This window comes from Ceratotherium simum, chromosome 7, assembly GCF_057802395.1.
Source record: "Ceratotherium simum simum isolate JZ-2026a chromosome 7, ASM5780239v1, whole genome shotgun sequence".
NCBI classification, from domain to species: domain Eukaryota; kingdom Metazoa; phylum Chordata; class Mammalia; order Perissodactyla; family Rhinocerotidae; genus Ceratotherium; species Ceratotherium simum.
In genome coordinates this window covers 20,980,609-21,001,234 of record NC_141906.1, presented here as the reverse complement: position 1 = coordinate 21,001,234, position 20,626 = coordinate 20,980,609, and the positions used below count along the sequence as shown (strand labels likewise).

General features: G+C 35.5%; 1 protein-coding gene across 5 annotated transcripts in view; it reads right to left on the bottom strand.

Annotated features, from left to right (window-relative positions):
- The window catches only part of STK33 (serine/threonine kinase 33), a 131,791-nt gene that overhangs the window by 9,112 nt on the left and 102,053 nt on the right, over positions 1-20,626 (bottom strand). For all 5 annotated transcript variants that reach the window (XM_087433256.1, XM_087433255.1, XM_014782748.2 and 2 more), the window contains one exon: positions 7,676-7,873. In XM_087433256.1, coding sequence (XP_087289382.1) covers positions 7,676-7,873 — 198 coding nt within the window. The remainder of the gene's footprint in view (positions 1-7,675; positions 7,874-20,626) is intronic.

Below are 20,626 nucleotides of genomic sequence, written 5' to 3'. Positions count from 1 at the left end.
TCCATCTGGGATCATTTTTGTTTACCTTGAAAATTTTCTTTTAGTGTTTCTTATAATAAGATATGCTGGCAACAAATTCTCTCACCTTTTACATACTTAAAAACATTTTTTATTCTCTTTACTTTTGAAGGAAATTACCACTAGAGATAAAATTCCAAGTTGGCAGGTTTTTTGTTTTGTATTGTTTCCCACTTAGCATTTAACGATGTTATTCCATTGTCTTTTGGATTCCATTATTTCTGTTGATATGTCAAATGTTGCTCCTTTGGCGGCAATGTGTTGTTCCCCCCACCTCCCACTGATTCTTTTACAATTTTCTCTCTCTGGCCTAAAGAATTAGAGGACAGAATCAAAGCAACGACAGACACCAGAAAGTAGTGAGGGAATCCCTGAAAGGATACAGCCAGAGAAGGGACATCCTAAATTCTGCCCAGCTAAAGATAAATGAACTGACCTAAGATTTGAACTGCTGCCTAAGAGACTATTTGCAGTCTAATTGCCTTACTAAAACAGAAACATCAGCATTTTTTGGAGGAACATAGTTGAATCCAGACTTGGTACAACATAACATTTCCAATGTCCAGAATACAATTCAAAATTAACTCAACAGAAATAACAATCAATAGAGACAAACCCTAAGATGACCCAGATGTTGGAATTAGCAAACAAGAATTATAAAGCATTTATCATAACTATTATCAGTGATGTAAAGGAAAATATTCTTTGATGAATAAAGGAAGTCTCAGTAGCAAAATAAAAGTAATAAAAGAGAACCAAATGAAAATTTTAGGATAAAATATATCTGAAATTAAGCATTCACCAGACAGGTTTAACAGGAAAATGGAGAGAGAGGAAAGAGTAAACCTGAAGATAAATCAATAGAATGTATACAATTTAAAGAACAGATTGAAAAAAATAAGTACAGCCTCAGGGACCTATAGAACAATATCAAACGTTCTAATGTGAGTAATTAGAATCTCAGGAAAAAATAAGGACAAACTTTCCCAAACTTGCAAAAGACACAAATTTACCGATTCAAGAAGTTCAGCAAACCTCAAGCAGGATACATGGGAAGAACAGGCCTACCAATATCATTGTCACACTGCTGAAAACCAAAGATAAAGAGAAAATCTCGAAAACATTCAGAGAAAAGTGACACATTTCACATAGGGAAAGAACATTTCCACTTACGAATGACTTCTTATAAGAGAAACTGGAAGCCAGAAAGTAGTAGAATAACATCTTTAAAGTGTGGACCAAAAAAATCTGTCAAACCAGAATTCTGTAAACAGAGAGAATATTCTTCAAAAATTAAGACAAAATAAAGACATTTTTAGATAAAAGAAAACTGAGAGAATTTATCACTAGGAGACTTGCAATACAAGAAATGTAAACTAAGTTCATCAGGCAGATGGGAAATGATACCAGATGGAAACTTGTATTTTTAGGAAGGAAAGAAGAGCATCAGAAATGGTAAATATCTGGGTAAATATAAAAAATAATTTTTCCTCTTAATTTCTTGGAAATACATATGACTGTTTAAAGCAAAAATTAAAACACTGTCTTGTGGGGTTTATAATTATGTAGATGTAATACATGTGACAATTGTAGCAATTAAAGGCAGGATAAGAGATGAATGGACCCAAACTAGTACATTTGGAATTGAAGCAATGTTTGTAATAACTCAACCCAATGGGTTGGTCCTCCACTGGGAAAAGATATACACAGTAATCCTAACAGCTATAGTCCCCAAGGAGAGCTGAGCAAAAGCCAGGCTTGGGAGAGCAGGGAAATGACATGCAAGGATTCACTACTCTCTCCCTTCGACTATGGAAGTCTGGCTAAGGCTGTGGTGAAACCTAAGGCTTAACTTGAGGTTCTAGTAGGAGTAGAAGTAGGGGAAAAAGCCTTGTTGTTTGTTCATGGAAGCCTATGAATCCAAACTAGCAACTGGCATTGCAAACAGCATTAGACCAATGAACAGCAGGTCAAGATTCATGTTAGCACAATTATTTGTACCTATATTAGTCAGCTGTTGCTGCAGTTATGCTACTGTGTTTGGGAGGTCCCCCAAGTCACCCCCAGGTTCCATGATTCCCTAGGAGGACTCACAGGACTCAGCATTTAGTTGTACTCATTGCTAGGATTTATTACAGTGAAAAGATGCAAAGCACAAGGAGCAAAGGGAAAATGCACCTGAGGCGAAGTCCAGTGGAAACTAGGCTCCAGCTTCTAAGGGTCCTCTCCCAGGAAGCTCACAGGCTGCACTTAATTACCCCAGCAACAAGTTGGGACAACACATGTGGAATGTTGCCAAACAGAGAAGCTCTTAGAGACTCAGCTGGTCATGTAGGCAGCCTCTGTCTAGCACCTACCAAAATCCCAGACTTCCAGAAGGAAAGCAGGTGTTCAGCATAAACCATATTGTTTGCACAAACAGTTTAGGCACAATGAATCATTCTTATCTGTTAATGGTAACAACTGTCCCCAAATCCAAGTTCCCAGAAGCTAGCAAAGGGCCAACCTTGCAAGCAGGCCTTTCCAAGGACAGCAGTTTAGGCCTGCTATGTTGACTCTTTTCTGTACAACTACCTAACAAACAACTACAAAAGTCTCAGTATCTTATAACAATAAACATGAATTTTTCTCAATTAGCTCTAGGGCTTGGCTGTGCTAGGCTAGACTTAAGGTTTTGTATTAGGTTCAGGTCTGCTCCACAAATCTTTATAATTCTGGGAACTGTGGTTCCCTGCAGACATGTTCTTCTCATGGCAGGTGGCAGAAATACAAGAGAGCAAGCTAAATCACACAAACACTTTTAAGGTCTCAGCTTACATTATACCTCTTAACAGACGTATATCTCTTAACATCAGCCAAAGTAAGTCATATAGCTAAGACCAACATTAATGGAATGAGAAAATATCCTTCATCTACTCCAGTAGGGAGAACTGCAAAGGGTGTGAATGTACAAATCCCTTACAGAGAGGGATTAAATAACCTGGAAAAATAATCCAATCTACCACAGTACCCTAGGGACCTCACCAAACTCAGAGGGCAGATGAGGCTGGCCACCTTACCACCTTTGAAAACGATATTTCTTAGTTTACTCATTAGTTTATTCCCACACCTATACCCAAAGGAGCCTTGAAGCAGGCAGGAAAAAACATGTAATTTTAATAATATTCTACACAAGTTGTTTAGCAATATAATAATAAAAGTAATAACAACTAACATTAATAGATGCTTACCATATGTCAAGAGTGTTAAATGCATGATTTAATTTAGTCGTTGGTTGATGCCATTAGTATTCCCATTTTATAGATGAGGAAACAGATGCTTAGAAACTTGCCCAAGGTCATAAAGTTTGTAAGAGGTGAAGCCATGGTTTGAATCCAGGCAGCCTAGATCCCGAGCTTGTGCTTTTAACCATTACGATATTTTAAGGGCAGTAGTTGGGCACATATGCCAGACTGCAATGTCTCAATATTGAAGTTGTGAAAATGAATAAAGGGAAACCTCATTTAAAATGGAGTCGAGAGACCAGAGCGGGGAGCTCTCACAAAGTACCACTCCAGGTCAACTACAGGAAAGACAGGCGATTACAGACCCCAACAGAGAGTCATCAACAGGAAGAATCATCAGTTACAGACCCCAATAGGAAGAAATGTACACTGCATCCCAAACAGAAATCAACTACCCCAGCAACTCAGCCAGTGAGAAACCATCACCACCCTGAACTCTTGCTTTTCTCCAACGGACTTTTGTCCAAACAACCCCTCCCAATTTCCTCCTTTTTCCCCATAAAATAACATTCCTCTCCTTTGATTGTTGGACTTGCCTATGGCTTTTGCCATCGCATGGAGGTCCTGAATTGCAATTCTTTAGTTTTTCCTGAATAAACTCATTTTGCTGGTAAAATAACTGGCTGTTTTATTTTTAAGGTTGACAGAGTACAAAAGTGTGCCAACATTGTGGAAGCACCACCAAGTTTGCACATGGTTCACATGGGCTCAGAGAGCTAAGATTTAATTTGTCAAAAAAAGAAAATTTTTATCCTACTCAACTAAAATACCAAGAAAACCTGAATTTTTCTCACAGAAACATATCAACATACTGTAGTTCAACTGTTTAATTTCAATGTTATTTAAATTCAAACATTTCTTTCTTGTCTTTGAAGAACTGCTACATAAATACATTTTTTGATCAAAATAACTTTTCGAAGTTTCTAAGCCACCTTGCCTTTCTACTTTCTAGACTAGATAAAGTATCTGCTACATGTACCATCTCCTAAGATACTGTAAAGGCCATGTTTTCAGTCAAGAAAAATGATCACAAAAAAAATAATCACAAACATCTTCCATTTTCATTAAACAAGACTGTGTTCAATAAATAATTTAACAATAAGAAGTTTCTCCTTTACGAAGCAAGAATTTTGTAATGCAAGTATACTTCTATCACACCCAGAATGCTTCCCCTTATGGTTATGGAGAGGTGCATTTTAATTACATTCATTTCCCTTTGATTGTTTTCTGAACTTAATGAATAATGAAAGTATTGTACTACTCATCAGAAATCACGAAGGACCTAACGTTAAAAGGCATGCTTCTGCAATAAGCAATGGTCTGCCAAGCGTCTCATTTGAAGATGAGTAAATGTAGGAGTAACAGTCTTGGGTCTGACAGAGAAGATTAGGAACTCACTGTAGGCAACTTACAGGGTTACTAATAACACACAACATTATCTAGATGTACTCAGCCTGTGAAACACAAGATACACATGAGAGAACATTTCTATCCTCAAAGAACATGATTACCTAAAATAGGCTAAAAATTGGAAACGAAAAGAAAAACAAAAAGGACATTGCCAAATGCCAATTATTGGAAAACGAGTTTGAAACAGTGAAGTGTGATCCCTTAGTGGAAACATGAAAGATGAGGAGATGCAGACTGTATTCTTCCACAACGTCCAGGGCATCTGGAACTAAGAAACGGTTACTCAGAGAAAGAGGAAGGTGCTTAGTTCCAGTGTTTTTGTTTTTGTTTTTAACAAATCCTCACCTTCTCTCCTAGTTTTCCAAGAGCTCTGCCACTTATCTAAGAAGTGTGATTACTCTGGCCTGTGAGAAATACAAACAGGAGCTCTCAATGGATTTATGAGCTTCTCCAAAAGAGAGAACAGTGATACAATGGGAAGCAGGAACTGCTGGCACATTTCCATTTAAATTAAAGCCAAATTTCAAATATTTTAATGGAAAAAGAATCATACACATTGCCTTAATTTAGGAGGTGTAAATTATTTATATTATCACATCAAATTGTCCATACAATCTAATTTTAACAAATAAATTCCCCCCCTGGGAAATATTTCAATATTCATAGAATAATTTTAATTAAAAATTCACTCTTAAGTTATATTAATTACTATACGAATCCTGTGTGGACTCAAGAGTAAATGGCTAACCCTATTTTCAGTTATCATTTTAGAACTTTATTCTCACTATTTATTGTTAATGAAGATTCGAAAGAAAAGAAGTAATTTCTTAACATAAACTCAACTTCAACATAATTAACAAAGTCACATATTTATTCATAAAAATCCATGAAAAAACGTAGTATGTTAAATGTATGAGAAACTTTTCTTTTAAGGGGTAACACTTTTCAGAAAAGTTCCCAAACAAGGTAAGGTTTTCCTTCCAAGATATCACAGCCAAAACGTAAGCATGGGCAAGTTCCTCAGAGGACATCCTGGGCTAACTCCCACCCATCCTGTAGGAATTCCTGCTACAGCATTTATAACAGGTAGCTTTCTGAGTCTGCTTGTATACTTCCAAGGATTGGGAGGTGGGGTTTACTATCCATGGTCCAGCCTGTTCTATTGCAGGTGAGCTCTGATTGTGGAAAAGTTCTTCCTATTGATGAGTAGAAATCCATCTTCTTAAAATTTCAACCCACTGGGTATAGTTCTAGCATCCATAAGCACCTCAAATTCTAATTATTCTTTTCCTAGTCAGAAGTAGCTGAAAACAGCACAGCAAGCCCCATCACTCTGTGACTTGCAGGCGGAGGGGGAGGAAAGTGGAGAGGTGTGACAGAGCAATGGAAAAGGAGATGGAAGACAAACATTTGGTTCACAAGGATATTTTATGTCAGATTCAGTGACAAATATAGATATAATCCAAGACTACAAAAGATAATATGTGTGTGCATGTATATGTAAGTATTTGTGTTTGTATATATGGGAGTATATATATATATAAACACAAATATAGATAGATGCATGTGTGTATATATGTGTAATATATGTGTGAGAGTGTGTGACTATACATATGTGTGGTGAATGTGTATATGTGTATGTGAATGTATACGTTTGTGTGCATATGTATGTGTGTATATAAAATGCCAAGTCAGCTAACAGGAAAATCTTCAAACTATGTTCAATAAGGATATGCAAACATGAGTTTTTAGGATATTATATTTAACAAGAATATAAAACACACAGCTGCTAAGCACTGCAGGAGTTGTTAGACTAGAGAGGATGAAGGGAATTCAATGAACTGATGTTTATATTATGGTAAACATATATTTCAAAATATCTGGATCATTAAATGTTAAGCTTATTATCTAGACATTTGCTATCAAGTAGATGAAGTTCCCAACCAGTAAATCAGAATCAACCAGCAGATCACTCTACAAGGCCTCTTTCTGTACGTTTCTGACAGGATTCTTACATGGAAGGGTGTGGGCCAGCAATGCTGCACGTTCCTGGAGGTGGCTCAGGATTCACCCTCTCAGTCCCTCTCCACTCTCCTATCTCTGGCTTCAGAGAACAGAGAAGCAGCAGCTCTCACAAGAAGTCTGGGCTGCGCCAGGGTGAACGCAGCCCCGACTGGCAGGACGCCCAAGTATTAAAGAAGAGCTAAAACGCGTTCATTAGATTTCAAGACAAGAAAGAGCACAAACATACAGAAAAATTTTCCACGAACAGAAACAAAAGAAAAAAGGATTTGGGTAAATTGTCAGGATATCCAGTTAGTAGAACACAATCTAGAACTAATCAAAATGTGACTAAATTTTATTCACCAAAAAGAATAAAACTATATTCAGAGCTAATAAGGTAAAACTATAGACCTATATAAACAGTTTTAGTTATAAAATTGGAAACAAATAACTCGATAATGTAATAAGTCTTTTTCTAGGTAATATATAAACCCATTCCAAAATGTATAGCAAAAATTATTAATTTTGAGCCATGGGCCAAACCTGGCACACCACCTGTTTTTGTAAATAAAGGTTTGTTGGAACCCGGCCATGCTCGTTCATCTGTTATTCACGCCTATTTCCATGCTATAGCATCAGAGTTGAGACGCTGTGACAGAGACTACTATGGCCCACAAAGCCTAAAATATTTACTATCTCTTTCTTTACAGGAAAGATTTGCAGACCCCTGCCCTATACAATCACGGATCTTAAAATAAACATGTAGGCCGCACTGGTAAACCACGATAGTCTCAAGGGAGGAAAGAACTTTACTTGCTTTATCACGCAGGTCCTTTGTTACAGACCAACAACAAAAAAGACAGAGTTGCAAAAAAACGTTCCAAGTGTTGTGAGGGTATTTTACAGTTTGCAGAAATGAAACAATTGGTCTTCCCACTTGTTTTGTTGGTTCTTCCTACCTGTTTTTCCTCCTCTTCGTCTGAAGTGCTATTGACATCAAGGACATTTCCACTGGGTCCGCTGGATTGGTAACTTTTCGATTTTTCTTGAATAGACCAGTTCTCTGTTGTGTTTTCCTCATCACTTCCTGGGTTATTTTTCCATTCTTTCATCATTTCTAACACATTCGTTGGTCTTACTGAGGAAAGCGTATTGCCCTAATATTAACAATGAATTTTTGGTGTTAATAACAGTTTAGAAAATTGAGAAGATTCTTACATCATTTAGTAATATAGTCTCCCAAATTCAGTAAGTTACATGGAAAAATCATAATGCTAAATAAATAGCAAAACTTCTGATGCCCTTTGGAGCATACTCCCTGCACTGACATGGCTCACACTTCTTGACTAATATCACTTACAACACGTCAAAGTTTAGGGGGGAAATACTCAGGTTTGAAAGAACAACACAGCATGCTTATGTGAAGGACATTAGACAGGGCAATACCCTGGAATCAAGACCCCCTTATAGCGCTGTTGTTAGAAAACTAACAGGGAAGCTGAAGGAATGAAAGAACTTGCTCAAAGTCTAGTGGGTCTAGCCCTAAGGGCAAGCCTATATAACATCAAAATGTCTAGGTAAAAAATCTAAATTCAGTTGATTAGGCAAGTTCCATGTCCAAGAATACAGATGTTTGATTTGAAAGCCCATAGCTGACTGGAAGATTTAGATATAATGTGGTCATTTGATAATAACTGATTCAGTGGACTGTCTTTATCCCAGATATGGCTATACCACACCAAAAGTGACCATTTTATATTAACTATATTTTTCTCAAATATAATATTCCATTTAATGCCAAGAAACACATGAATGCTATCTCAAATTGCTCCTGCTAGACTAGGTATGCCTTAAATATTTTCACTCCTAACCCAGACTATTAGAGAAAGTTTGGACAAGAAGTTTGGATCACATTTAGATTAAAATGGGAAGTTCAGGTGTGGGCACAGCTATGGGGTGATTCTAAATTAATTTGGTATGTGGGTAGATTGACGCATTAAGCATCAGTGACACAGAATACTAAAAGACAGGCACTTTAAGGGCAGCCATCTGAGTACACTGCCGAGGATGTGTAGAATTTAATATATTAAATTCTATGTTAAAGACAGAGACAAACATTAAGTATGGCATAGTAATAACTAAATGAGGATCATTATGCAATTAATTCCCTATGGTACTTGTATTTCATCCTGTTTTAAGAAGGTCTATATTCTTACCACTTTCATAACAGCCTACTTTTGGTTGCACTCATGCATCCTCTACTCATTTACTCCCATAATGCCCTTACCATGCCTCTGCCAACCCACAGCCTAATTTCCTTCAAGCCTCAATTTGAGAGTCATCTCTGTCAAGGATCCTACAACTTCCAAAGATGTTGTCAATTTAAACTCAAATGAAGCACAGACAGAGGCTCAGAGACCGTAAAGAACTGAACTCATTTAAAATGGTAGATAGTCTCAGAGCTCTCATCTGAATGAGTTCTGATCTCCAGGGCTCTGTCAACAGCCCTCCTTGATCCCTATGATCCATTTAGACTCTATTACAATTTCTTGGCTTCATCCTGACCTTTAAACCTAATTTTCATGTAATCCCAGTGTCCAGCCTCCTGGAGTGCTAATACACACAACTTTGCCCCAAGTTGATTCTTTCATAGCAGACAGATAATCTGACATATCTACGTCTGTAATCCCAGTCCTCGGTTGCCCTTCCCCGATAAACTCTCCACAAAGCAACTCTTTGGATACTGTAGTAGTCACTCATGCTGCTCATTCAACCTTTCGTCTTCCTTTTAGGCACGTGGTAGAATTTTGATTCTCTACCTCTTTTGGGACATGACCATATGACTTGTTTTGGCCAGTGAAATGTGATTGGAAATGGTATGCATCACTTCTGGGTGGAAATTTTAAGAGATAACATGTAATTTATCATGTTCTCAATTTCTGCTTTAGTAACTACAGAAGCATAGAGATGGAGCCTCCTTCAGCCTGAGTCCCTGAGTGAGGACAAAGTAAAACAGAGCCTTCTTCCCTCCTCCCAGCCAATGTGTGATGGAAGGCATCAAGAGCACTGGGAGTCATTTGTTACCACAGCATAATTTAGCCTATCCCAATATAGATAGCAAATTAAACATTTACATTCTGTGAGTCACCTCCAAAAAGCCTTAAAAAGCGTGAGCCCACTGTACAACCAGCATATCCAACAAAATTGTAATTACTACAGAAATCATATACAATCAGTACCATGTGATAGCGCATTTAGGCAGTCCTTGCTTTGCACAGTCCTGAAATGCATGAATTTCAGTCATTGTGACTTAGTTAAATAACATCAATCTCCCAACAACACAGTTCAAATTTCAGTCACTATGGTATATTAACTATAATTGCATAAAGTTCAAACTTCACTGCTAGCTCTTCAGTCCACAGTCACCACATAAATTACAGATGTTCATCATGATCAGTGACTAATCATGTCACTTCTTTCATAGTCCGTTGGTGACTGGGCACTGTGCGTCTGCTGTTCAGTTCGCACACAGACAGCAAAGTGTGCAGTTGTGTTGCCTCCTTGTCTCCAAAGGGATTTGTCAACAAAGATGAAAGTGCAACAAAGAAATTAAAAGTGATAATGCTGGAAGTGAAATCTGAGTCAAAGGCAAATGGAGTAATAGAAGAAATAACCACCATGGGAATGTTAATATTGCCACTGTTTGAGAGAATCCAGATATGCAACCAAAGGAACTTAGTGAAGGCAAACTTACCAACATAAATGAGGAAAGTGGTTGTGACAGAAAGGATGAGGATACCCCAGAGAAAGAGATGCCCACAAAAAACTTGACATTTAAAGAATTTTCTGAGCTATTTCATGACATGAAAGCACAAAGGATGAAATGTTGGAAGTTGATCCAAACTTAGAAAACAGTTTGACAATTCATCAAGGCACAAAAAAGATGCTCCCCTCTGTAATGTAAGTTATATGACAAGAAGAAGAAGAAGGCAAGCACTGTTTAAACTAATCTTGGTAAGTTTTTACAAAAATATACGACGCTTTAATTCTCAATATTCCTAACGTTTTAAATTACAGTGCACTAAAAAATAGTTTTACTTTTTTTTCATTCCCTATATATTTATAACCAACAGTTAGAAAGTTTTTAATTTTTAACAAAAAATTTTAAAGGGCATGGAACAATCCTAGTGTTTCCTATTCATTATTAAGATCACTTTGCACAGTTTCAACCTGCATTGTTATTTTTAGTCCTGCACTACCGTGCAAAGCAAGGATTTCCTGTATTATCTTGAATCTGCATCTCTAGCAATCTTTAACATGCTCAGTTCACATATACATGCACCCAAGAGCTTGGTGACTGACACTCTACATGCCTAAAGTAGAGTGCCTTTGTACTCAAAGAAACGATCCTATTTCGCATTCCAAAGAGATTCTGGAGAACAGCAAAGGATCTAGAATAGGAGCATTATCCTCTCTAAAACACTCTATCATTTGGAAATTTTTAACTCTTTGCTTCCTATATTCACCTGTGATACCAAACAGGGTACAAATGGTGCTATCCATTCCTGACTTTCCCTGTTGTCTGAAGTCCAGTCAATAACTTACCAGACTACCTCCTTCTTGCTTGCTAGCAGTTGGAGGAGGAATTGCATCAAATACGTGGAGTGACCAAGGAATAAGTGGCCCAGAGCTATGTGTCACGAGCCTTCTAGGTTCAACAGAAATTACAAATGAACTAACCAACCAAACAAAAACAGGTGGAATTGTTAGGGCACTGCATGTCACCTCACCATCAGAATGCTAACCTCTGAACTCTCTTTACTGGCTGTATTCAGGGGGGTCAGACACTGAACTCATCAACTATGAAGCAGCAAATAGCAAGAAGGCAGCAGTTACAGGCTGATAAGCTGAGACTATCACAAGCAGAAAACCAACCTTTTGGTTAATAAATTTCCACTTGTTTACCTAACAGATAGTTAAGACTATTTTATTTTGAAAAACTGGAAAAATGAACACTCATGGAAGAGAAGCATTGGTCAAATACTAAGATTTGAATTTAATACCTTAGTAGACAGGCCCCACAAACAGAGACCCAAACATAAGTCTTCATTCACAAAATTTGCCTTTTCAAGGACAGTGCCTATCAACATTTTGTACACAATAAGTATTTAATAAGTATTTTTTCAATGAATGAATGAATGACATGTATGAGCTGGGGTGAGATGATATGAAACATTAAATTGGCAAAGCTAAAGGAAACATCCTGGGTCTTTAGCTTATAGTTATCATTTTCAACTTGTTGTAAGTAGCTAGAACTCCACTTTGTAATATTCCTAGGAATAAAATTTTTTCAATAGAAAAATGGAATAGTCACTTTATAAAAACATATAAAAGGATGTTAACTTCACAAAATTAATAAAACCCAAATCAAAACAATGAGATGCCAATTTTCACCTAACAGATGGACATAAAATTAAGTTTCACAATACTCTGCGTAGGTAAGGGTGTGCAGAAATAGGCTCTCTCATTTACTTGCTTTTTAGGGGAGGGGAAATTAGCAATAACCTATCAAAATGTGTAATGCACATTCTCTGACCACTAATTCCACTGTTAAGAATTTATCCTATAGATATTCAGACATAGTATGCAAACATATATTTACAAGAACATCCATTGCACCACTGTATAATAGGAAAGATCTAAAACAATTTAAATGTTCCATATTCATAGGGAATTATTTACAAAACAATAGCGTATCCATAGTTTGGGATATAATGCTGCTTTTTTAAAAATACTGAAATCTTCCCAAGATATAGTAAATAAAAAGGAATAGTTTGCATAATATGAACCCATTTGTGTAAAGTATATACATAAAAATGTACAGAATGTTTTTGAAAGAATACATTAGACTTAACAATGGTTATCTTTAGTAACAGGGAATGAGGGAACGGAGGGAGAAAGTTATTTTTCCTGTTTTGTTTACCATTTAAATCATTTACCATGAGTAATCTTAACTATTACATTTATGTGACTAATAATTATTATAAATCACAGTAGAAGAAGATATAGTGCAAGTTGTAGAGATCCACAAAGGACTGACAGCACTCCATAAAATCACAAAATGTGCCCTAATGGGTCTCAGTAGGTCCAAGGCAGCAGCACATCAAGGTAATAACAATCGCTAAAGTAAGCAACTGTGGGCCACTTTAAAATTTTTCCTAACAAAGTCATCTTAGTGATTTTTTTCCATAAGTATAGCAACTATGCGAGTAGACAGGATTGGTATTTATATTCCTATTCTTCAGGAGGAAACAGCCTGGGAAATTTAGTAATTTATCCTTATTCCAGAAGTGCATTTCCAATTGCCTGCTAAAATTTCCAGGTAGAGGTGTTGCTGAGCCTTCAATACTGTACTGTATATTTGAAAGTTGCTGAAAGAGTAGATCTCAAAAGTTCCCATCACAAGAAAAAAAAATTATAACTATGTGAGGTGATGGGTGTATTAACTAACCTTACTGTGTAATCATTTTGCAATATATACATATATCAAATCATTATGTTGTACCACCTTAAATTTATACAGTGTTATATGTCAATTATATGTCAGTAAAGCTGGAAAAATAAAAACAAACTCAATATATTGCAAACCAACATTCTTCAAACTGGGGTATGCACACACCTGGCTGTACATGACTTTCCAAGAGATGTGTGGGCAGGGATGGTTTGCAGGGAATTAATTTCAAGACCCTCAATTTCCAATGATCTATTCTTTTTCAAAAGTCATCTTCTTGAGCAAAGATTTGCAGTCAGTCTTTCCATGTTCTTTTTAAGTCAGGGTCTTCCAATGCTTGTTATTGTACATATATTTATTTGTGCATGTGTGAAAAAAAGCTCATATCTAGAATACATAGTGAACTTCTACAAATCAACAAGATATAAAACCAATAGAAAAATGGGGAAAAGGCTTGAACAGGCATTTCACAAAAGAAGATAACCAAAAGGCCAATAAGCATAAATAAAGTAAAGGTGACCAATTTCATCTGTCATTAGGGAAATACAGATTAAAACTGAACGAGATACCATTACATATCTACCAGAGTATCTAAATTAAAAATATTGACAATAACAAGCATTGGAGAGGATAGAGAGCAAAACTAGAATGCTCAATTGCTGGTGAGTGATACAACCAACCACTTTGGAAAAGGGAACAAAGGAACTTTCTGGTAGCTGGTGGAAATGTTCTGTATTTTGTTCTGGGTGGCGGTTGCACAAATGTATACATATACAAAAATTCATCAGGCTATACACTTAAAATATGTTTATTTTATAGTGAATAAATGATATCTTAAAACTGTAATTAAAAAACATATTTCTTAGCTTTGAGGATATTATTACATGTAGCTTAACCATTTTCACTGCTGTATAATATCCCACTGTTAGACTATACCACAATTTATTCATTCTCCAGTCAAAGGGCATTTGGGTTGATTCTGGGTTTTTGTTCCTATATACACGTCTATAAACATTATTGTATATGTCTCCTGGTATACATGTGCAAGAGTTTCTCTTGGGTATATTCTTAGGAGTGAAATTTCTTGGTCGTAGAGTATGTGAGTGCTTAATTTTACAATAATGTCAGACCCCTTTTCCAAAGTACTTGTACCAATTAATACTATCACCAGCAATGATTAAGAGATACTCTTTATCCACATCTTTTCCAACACCTGGTACTGTCAGACTTCTTAATTTTGGTTTATCTCACTGAGGTCTTGATTTGTATTTCCCTGATCACTAATGAGACTGAACATCTTGTCACATGTTCATTAGCCAAATGTGGGTCCTTTTTTGTGAAATGCCTGGTCCTGTCTTTTGCTCATTTTCTACTAGAATGTTTGTCCTCTGTATTGCTTTGTAAGAGTTATCTAAATTTCATGATATTAATCCTTTGTTGGTTATCTGGGTTACAAAAGCCTTCTCCCAGTTTATAACCTATCAACTTTCCCTAAGGTGTTTTATGAACAGAAGTTCTTTTTTTTTTTTTTTTAATTTTTTGTTTATTGCAGTAACATTGGTTTATAACATTGTAAAAATTTCAGGTGTACATCATTGTACTTCTATTTCTGCATAGATTACATCATGTTCACCACCAAAATACTAATTACAACCCATCACCACACACATGTACCGAATTATCCCTTTCACCCTCCTCCCTCCCTCCTTCCCCTCTGGTAACCACCAATCCAATCTCTGTCCCTATGTGTTTGTTTATTGTTGTTATTATCTACTACTTAATGAAGGAAATCATACGGTATTTGACCTTCTCCCTCTGACTTATTTCACTTTGCATTATACCCTCAATGTCCATTCATGATGTCACAAATGGCTGGATTTCATCGTTTCTTATGGCTGAGTAGTATTCCATTGTGTATATATACCACAGCTTCTTTATCCATTCGTCCCTTGATGGGCACTTAGGTTGCTTCCAAGTCTTGGCTATTGTGAATAACGCTGCAATGAACACATGGGTGCATGTACCTTTACAAATTGGTGTTTTCAAGTTCTTTGGATAAATACCCAGCAGTGGGATGGCTGGATCATATGGTAGTTCTATCCTTGATTTTTGAGGAATCTCCATACTGTTTTCCATAGTGGCTGCACCAGTTTGCACTCCCACCAGCAGTGTATGAGAGTTCCCTTCTCTCCACATCCTCTCCAACACATGTTGTTTCCTGTCTTGTTAATTATAGCCATTCTGACGGGCGTCAGGTGATATCTCATTGTAGTTTTGATTTGCATTTCCTGATAGTTAATGATTTTGAACATCTTTTCATGTGTCTGTTGGCCATCTGTATATCTTCTTTGGAGAAATGTCTGTTCAGGTCCTTTGCCCATTTTTTAATTGGGTTGGTAGTTTTTTTGTTGGTAAGATGCATGAGTTCTTTATATATTTTGGAGATTAAGCCCTTATCAGAAGTATGGTTTGCAAATATCTTCTCCCAATTGTTAGGTTGTCTTTTCGTTTTGTTGATGGTTTCCTTTGCTGTGCAGAAGCTTTTTAGTTTGATGTAGTCCCATTTGTTTATTTTTTCTATTGTTTCTCTTGCCCGGTCAGACGTGGTGTTTGAGAAGATGTTGCTAAGACCGATGTCGAAGAGCGTATTGCCTATGTTTTCTTCTAGAAGTTTCACAGATTCAGGTCTTACATTCAAGTCTTTAATCCATTTGGAGTTAATTTTTGTGTATGGTGTAAGGTAAGGGTCTACTTTCATTTTTTTGCATATGGCTATCCAGTTTTCCCAACACCATTTGTTGAAGAGACTTTCTTTTCCCCATTGTATGTTCTTGGCTCCTTTGTCAAAGATTAGCTGTCCATAGATGTGTGGGTTTATTTCTGGGCTTTCGATTCTATTCCATTGATCTGTGGGTCTGTTTTTGTGCCAGTACCATGCTGTTTTGGTTACTACAGCTTTGTAGTATAAATCAAGTTTATCTATCATTTCTTTTATGTTAGTGCCTTTGGTATCTTGCTTATAAAATCCTTTCCTACACATTTCAAAGTCCAAAAGATGTTCAGCTACATTTTCCACTAGAAGTTTCAAAGTTTTAGTTTTTACTATTTAAGTTCTTGATTCATTTGGAGTTGATTTTTGTCCATGGTGTGAGATAGGAAACCATTTTTATTTTTTCCATATGGATAACCATTTATTCCAACTCTATTTATTGAATAGTCTTCTCCTTTTCCCACTGATCTGCCATACGACCACTGGCATAAAAGTTCCAGATACGCATGGATATGTTTCTGCATCCTTTATTTTATTCTATTGGTCAATTTGCTTATTAATGCACCATTACCACACTGTGCTTATTAATATAGTTTCATAAGTCTTACTATCTGGTAGAGCAAAACATTCAGAAACGTCTCAGCTATTTTTGACCCTTTAGGCTTCCATATAAATTTTAGGGTCAGAAAAGCTTGTGAAATTTTGATTGGATTTGCACTGAATATGTACATTAATAAGGGGAAATTAATTCTTATGATGTTAAGTCTCCTGACCTATGATTATGGTATTTCTTTACATTTATTTAAGTCACCTTCAACATTTTCCAATAAAATTTCATAACTTTCCCCAAAGAGGTCTTACACATCTTATGTTGGATTTATTCCTAGATATTCTATATTCTTGGATACTATTTTACGTCTTCATTTTTATTATATTTTCTATTGTTGGTTGCTAGCAAATAGAACTGCAATTGACTTTTGTATATCAATCTCTTTTTTTCCAGCTTTATTGAGATATAACTGTGTAAGTGTAAGGTGTACATGTTGATTTACTACCACTTGTATATTAATGTATATCAATCTTAAATCCAGCTACCTTTTTCAGCTCTCCTATTACTTCAATTTGTCCAACAATTTGTATATTACTGTAAATAATAAAATTTTTATTTCTGCTTTCCAGTTCTCATGCCTTTAATTTCTTTTCCTTGTCTTAAGTTGACTAAGATCAACAATGTTGGAAAAAAATATTGAAAGCTGACTTCCTTGACTAGCTCTTTATTTTAAAGGAAATGCTTCTCACGTTTCCTATTTAGAATGATATTTGCTATAATATTTTATCAGGTTAAGGAAGTTTCCTTCTATTCCTTATTAAATTATGAATGTATATTGAGTCTTACTACAAGTGTTTCCTTTGAAATGATCATATGCTCTTTCTCCTTTAATATATTAATATGGGAATTTACATTTATAGATTTTTTTCTGAAATTAAACCATCATTGTATTAGGAAAAATCCAACTTGGTCACGATGTATTACTTTTTTATATACACAGTTGGATCCAATTTGCTAATATCTTGTTTAAGGTTTTACATCTATATTAATAAGTGAAATGGATCATTTTCCTTTTTATAGTGTTGGTTTTCAATGGTCTAGTTTTGTTATACTAGAATATGCAGAGTTATACTAGACTCTTAGAATAAATTAGGAAAAATTCCCTCTTTTTTGAGGGGTGAGAAGAGAGTTACAAATTTCATACAAAAGTTTGGTAGAACTAATCTGTCAAGCCATCTGGGCTTGGTATTTTCCTTATGGAAGATTTTAAAGTACTGTTTAAATTTCTTTAATAATTACAGGACAATTCAAGTTTTCTATTTCTTCTTCTTTTTTTTTTTTTTTTTTGTGAGGAAGACAGCTGGCGAACCCTGGGCCGCCGCAGCCGCTTGCACCACCGGCCGGCCCGGCCCCTTCTATTTATTCTTGAGACAGTTTTATGAAGCTGTATTTTTCTAGGAAAAATATTTTGTAGGAGAAGAAATTTTGTCCATTTTGCCTAAGTTTTCAGATTTATTAGTATGCCGTTGTTGCTAGTATTCCTTTATTTTTTTAATCTCTTATCTTTTTAATCTTTATCCTTTTAATCCCTGCCTTATCTGTGGCTATATTCCCTTTTACATATGTAATATTATCTTCCTCTATATTTCTTTCTTGATTATTTTTTCCAAAGATTTATCTATTTGTTGGTCTTTTCAAAGAATCAAATGTTGGTCTTGTTGATCTTCTCTTTTCTACCTTTGCCTTCTATTTAGTTTATTTTCACTTAGTTTTCTTTCTCCTACCTCTTTATTTGGATATATTCTGTTGAGATTTTTTCCTGAAACTTTAAGTTGAATATGTAGCTCATGAATTCTCAGCCTTTCTTCTTCACTAACGTGATTATTTTAGGCTATTAACTTCTGCTGAAACACTTTTACTGCATCCCACAAGTTTGATACACTGTATTTTCACTATCATTCAGTTCTAAGGATTTAACATTTTTTTTCTCATTAGTATTTATTCTTTAACCCATGAATTATCTAGAAACATGAGATTTAATTTTCACATATGTGCAGATACTTAATCTTATCATTTATTGACTTTTAACTTAATTGTGTATCATTAGAGAACACGATCTGTGTGAAATTTTTCAAGGCTTGCTTCTCTCATGACCTAGCACAAGATCAATTTTGGCAACTGTTCCACATGTTTAAGAAAAATGTATATTCCCTAATTGTTGGGTGCAGAACTGTATATGTGTCCACTAGGATAAGTCTGTTAGCTGTGTTGTTAAAATCTTCTATACATTGTTTTTGTTTTCATTTGCTTCACACATCAATAACTGAGAGAAATACACTAAAATCTCCCACTATGATGGTGAATTTGCCAATTTCTCCATGTAATTTTGTCAATTTTTGATTTATATTTTTGAGGTTATTTAATTAGTTGCATACATTTTTAAAATTACTTTATAATCTATTTTATAATCTCTAATAATTTGTTTGTGTTAAGGTATATTTAATTGATATTAACTCAGTTACACAGGCTTTCTTTGGTTAGTGTTTGCCTGGCATGGCCTTTCCATTCTTTTTCTTTCAATATTTCTATGTCCTTATGCTTCACATGTGCTTCTTGTATATAGCACTTAGCTAGATTCAACCTGACAATATGTCTTTTAATAGGTATTTCTAACCCATTAACTTGTAACTTTTTTATATTTGGACTTGTTTCTATCATTTAAGTTTATTATTTCACTTCGTCCCACTCTTTGTATATGTTTTAATCCTTTCCTACCTCAAAAATCTGTTGTCTACGTCTTCCCTTTTAGCACCCTTTCATGTACCAATGTTCTCTCTCCCTTCTCAATGCGTATCATGTATATATTATCTCACATTTTAATTGTGGGTTATTATGAATATATTTTCTCCTTTTCTTTTTTGGACTTGTTCTTTGTTTTTTCTTTTTTGACACCAAAAAACTTCACCAAGGTATTTAAAGACTCTTGCTGCGCATAGCTCTTGCAATATCTACTGGATTTTTCCCCCTCCTATTTAATTACTTCCACCAAATATTTTAAGCATAGGACTTGTGTGGCAAATCTTCTGCAGCTTTGTATATTTGAAAATATTTTTATTATTCCCTTTCATTCGAATGACAATTTGGATGGATATAAAATTCCAAGTTTTAAAGTTCTTTCTCCTTTAATACATTTAGAATATTACTCAATTTATGCCTGTATCCAATGTTGCTGCTGAAAAGTAAGATACCATTGTGATTCTTGTTCTTTTTTATATGATTTGCTCTTTCTCCCTGGGAGTTTTTAGAATTTTTTCTTTGTTTTTTATGTTCTTAAATTTCATTATGACTGTTTGTCAGTTTTTCCTTCTCTCTCCTATTTGGTAGTCTATCATCTGTTTAGAGCTGAAGTCTTTCTTCTCTCTTTAATTCTGATGAATTTATCTCTATTATTTCTTTAAAGATTTCCTCCTCCCCCTTTTTACTTTTCTCTCTGAGATGCCTATTATATGGATTTTGGCACTTTTAACTCCACATTTTAACTCCATATATCTTAACTTTTCTTTAATATTTTCAATTTGTTTATCTTCTCCTGTTTCCTTCTGTAAAGTTCCAAATTCTGATCTAGAGTTTTCATTTATTCTTCAGCTGCACCCATTCACTGTTTATCCTACATAACAGCAGTCTATATTTTAACTGTTATTCCGAAATGGTACTACTTAGTTCTATTTTTTGGTTTCTTTTCTTTTGTGAGGAAGATTGGCCCTGAGCAAACGTCTGTTGCCAATCTTCCTCTTTTTGCTTGAGGAAGATGGTCCCTGAGCTAACATCTGTGCCCATCTTCCTTTACTTTGTATACAGAATGCCACCACAGCATGGCTTGACGAGCGGTGTGTAGGTCCACGCCCAGGATCCAAACCCCAGCGAACCCCAGGCCGCCAAAGCGGAGTGTGCGAATTTAACCACTATGCCACCGGGCCAGCCCATACTTGGTTCTGTTTTATCATTTCATATTCTTGCTTCATGTTATTAATATCTTTCCTTATCTCTTTTAGTATGTTCACTTTGTTGACTTTTAAATT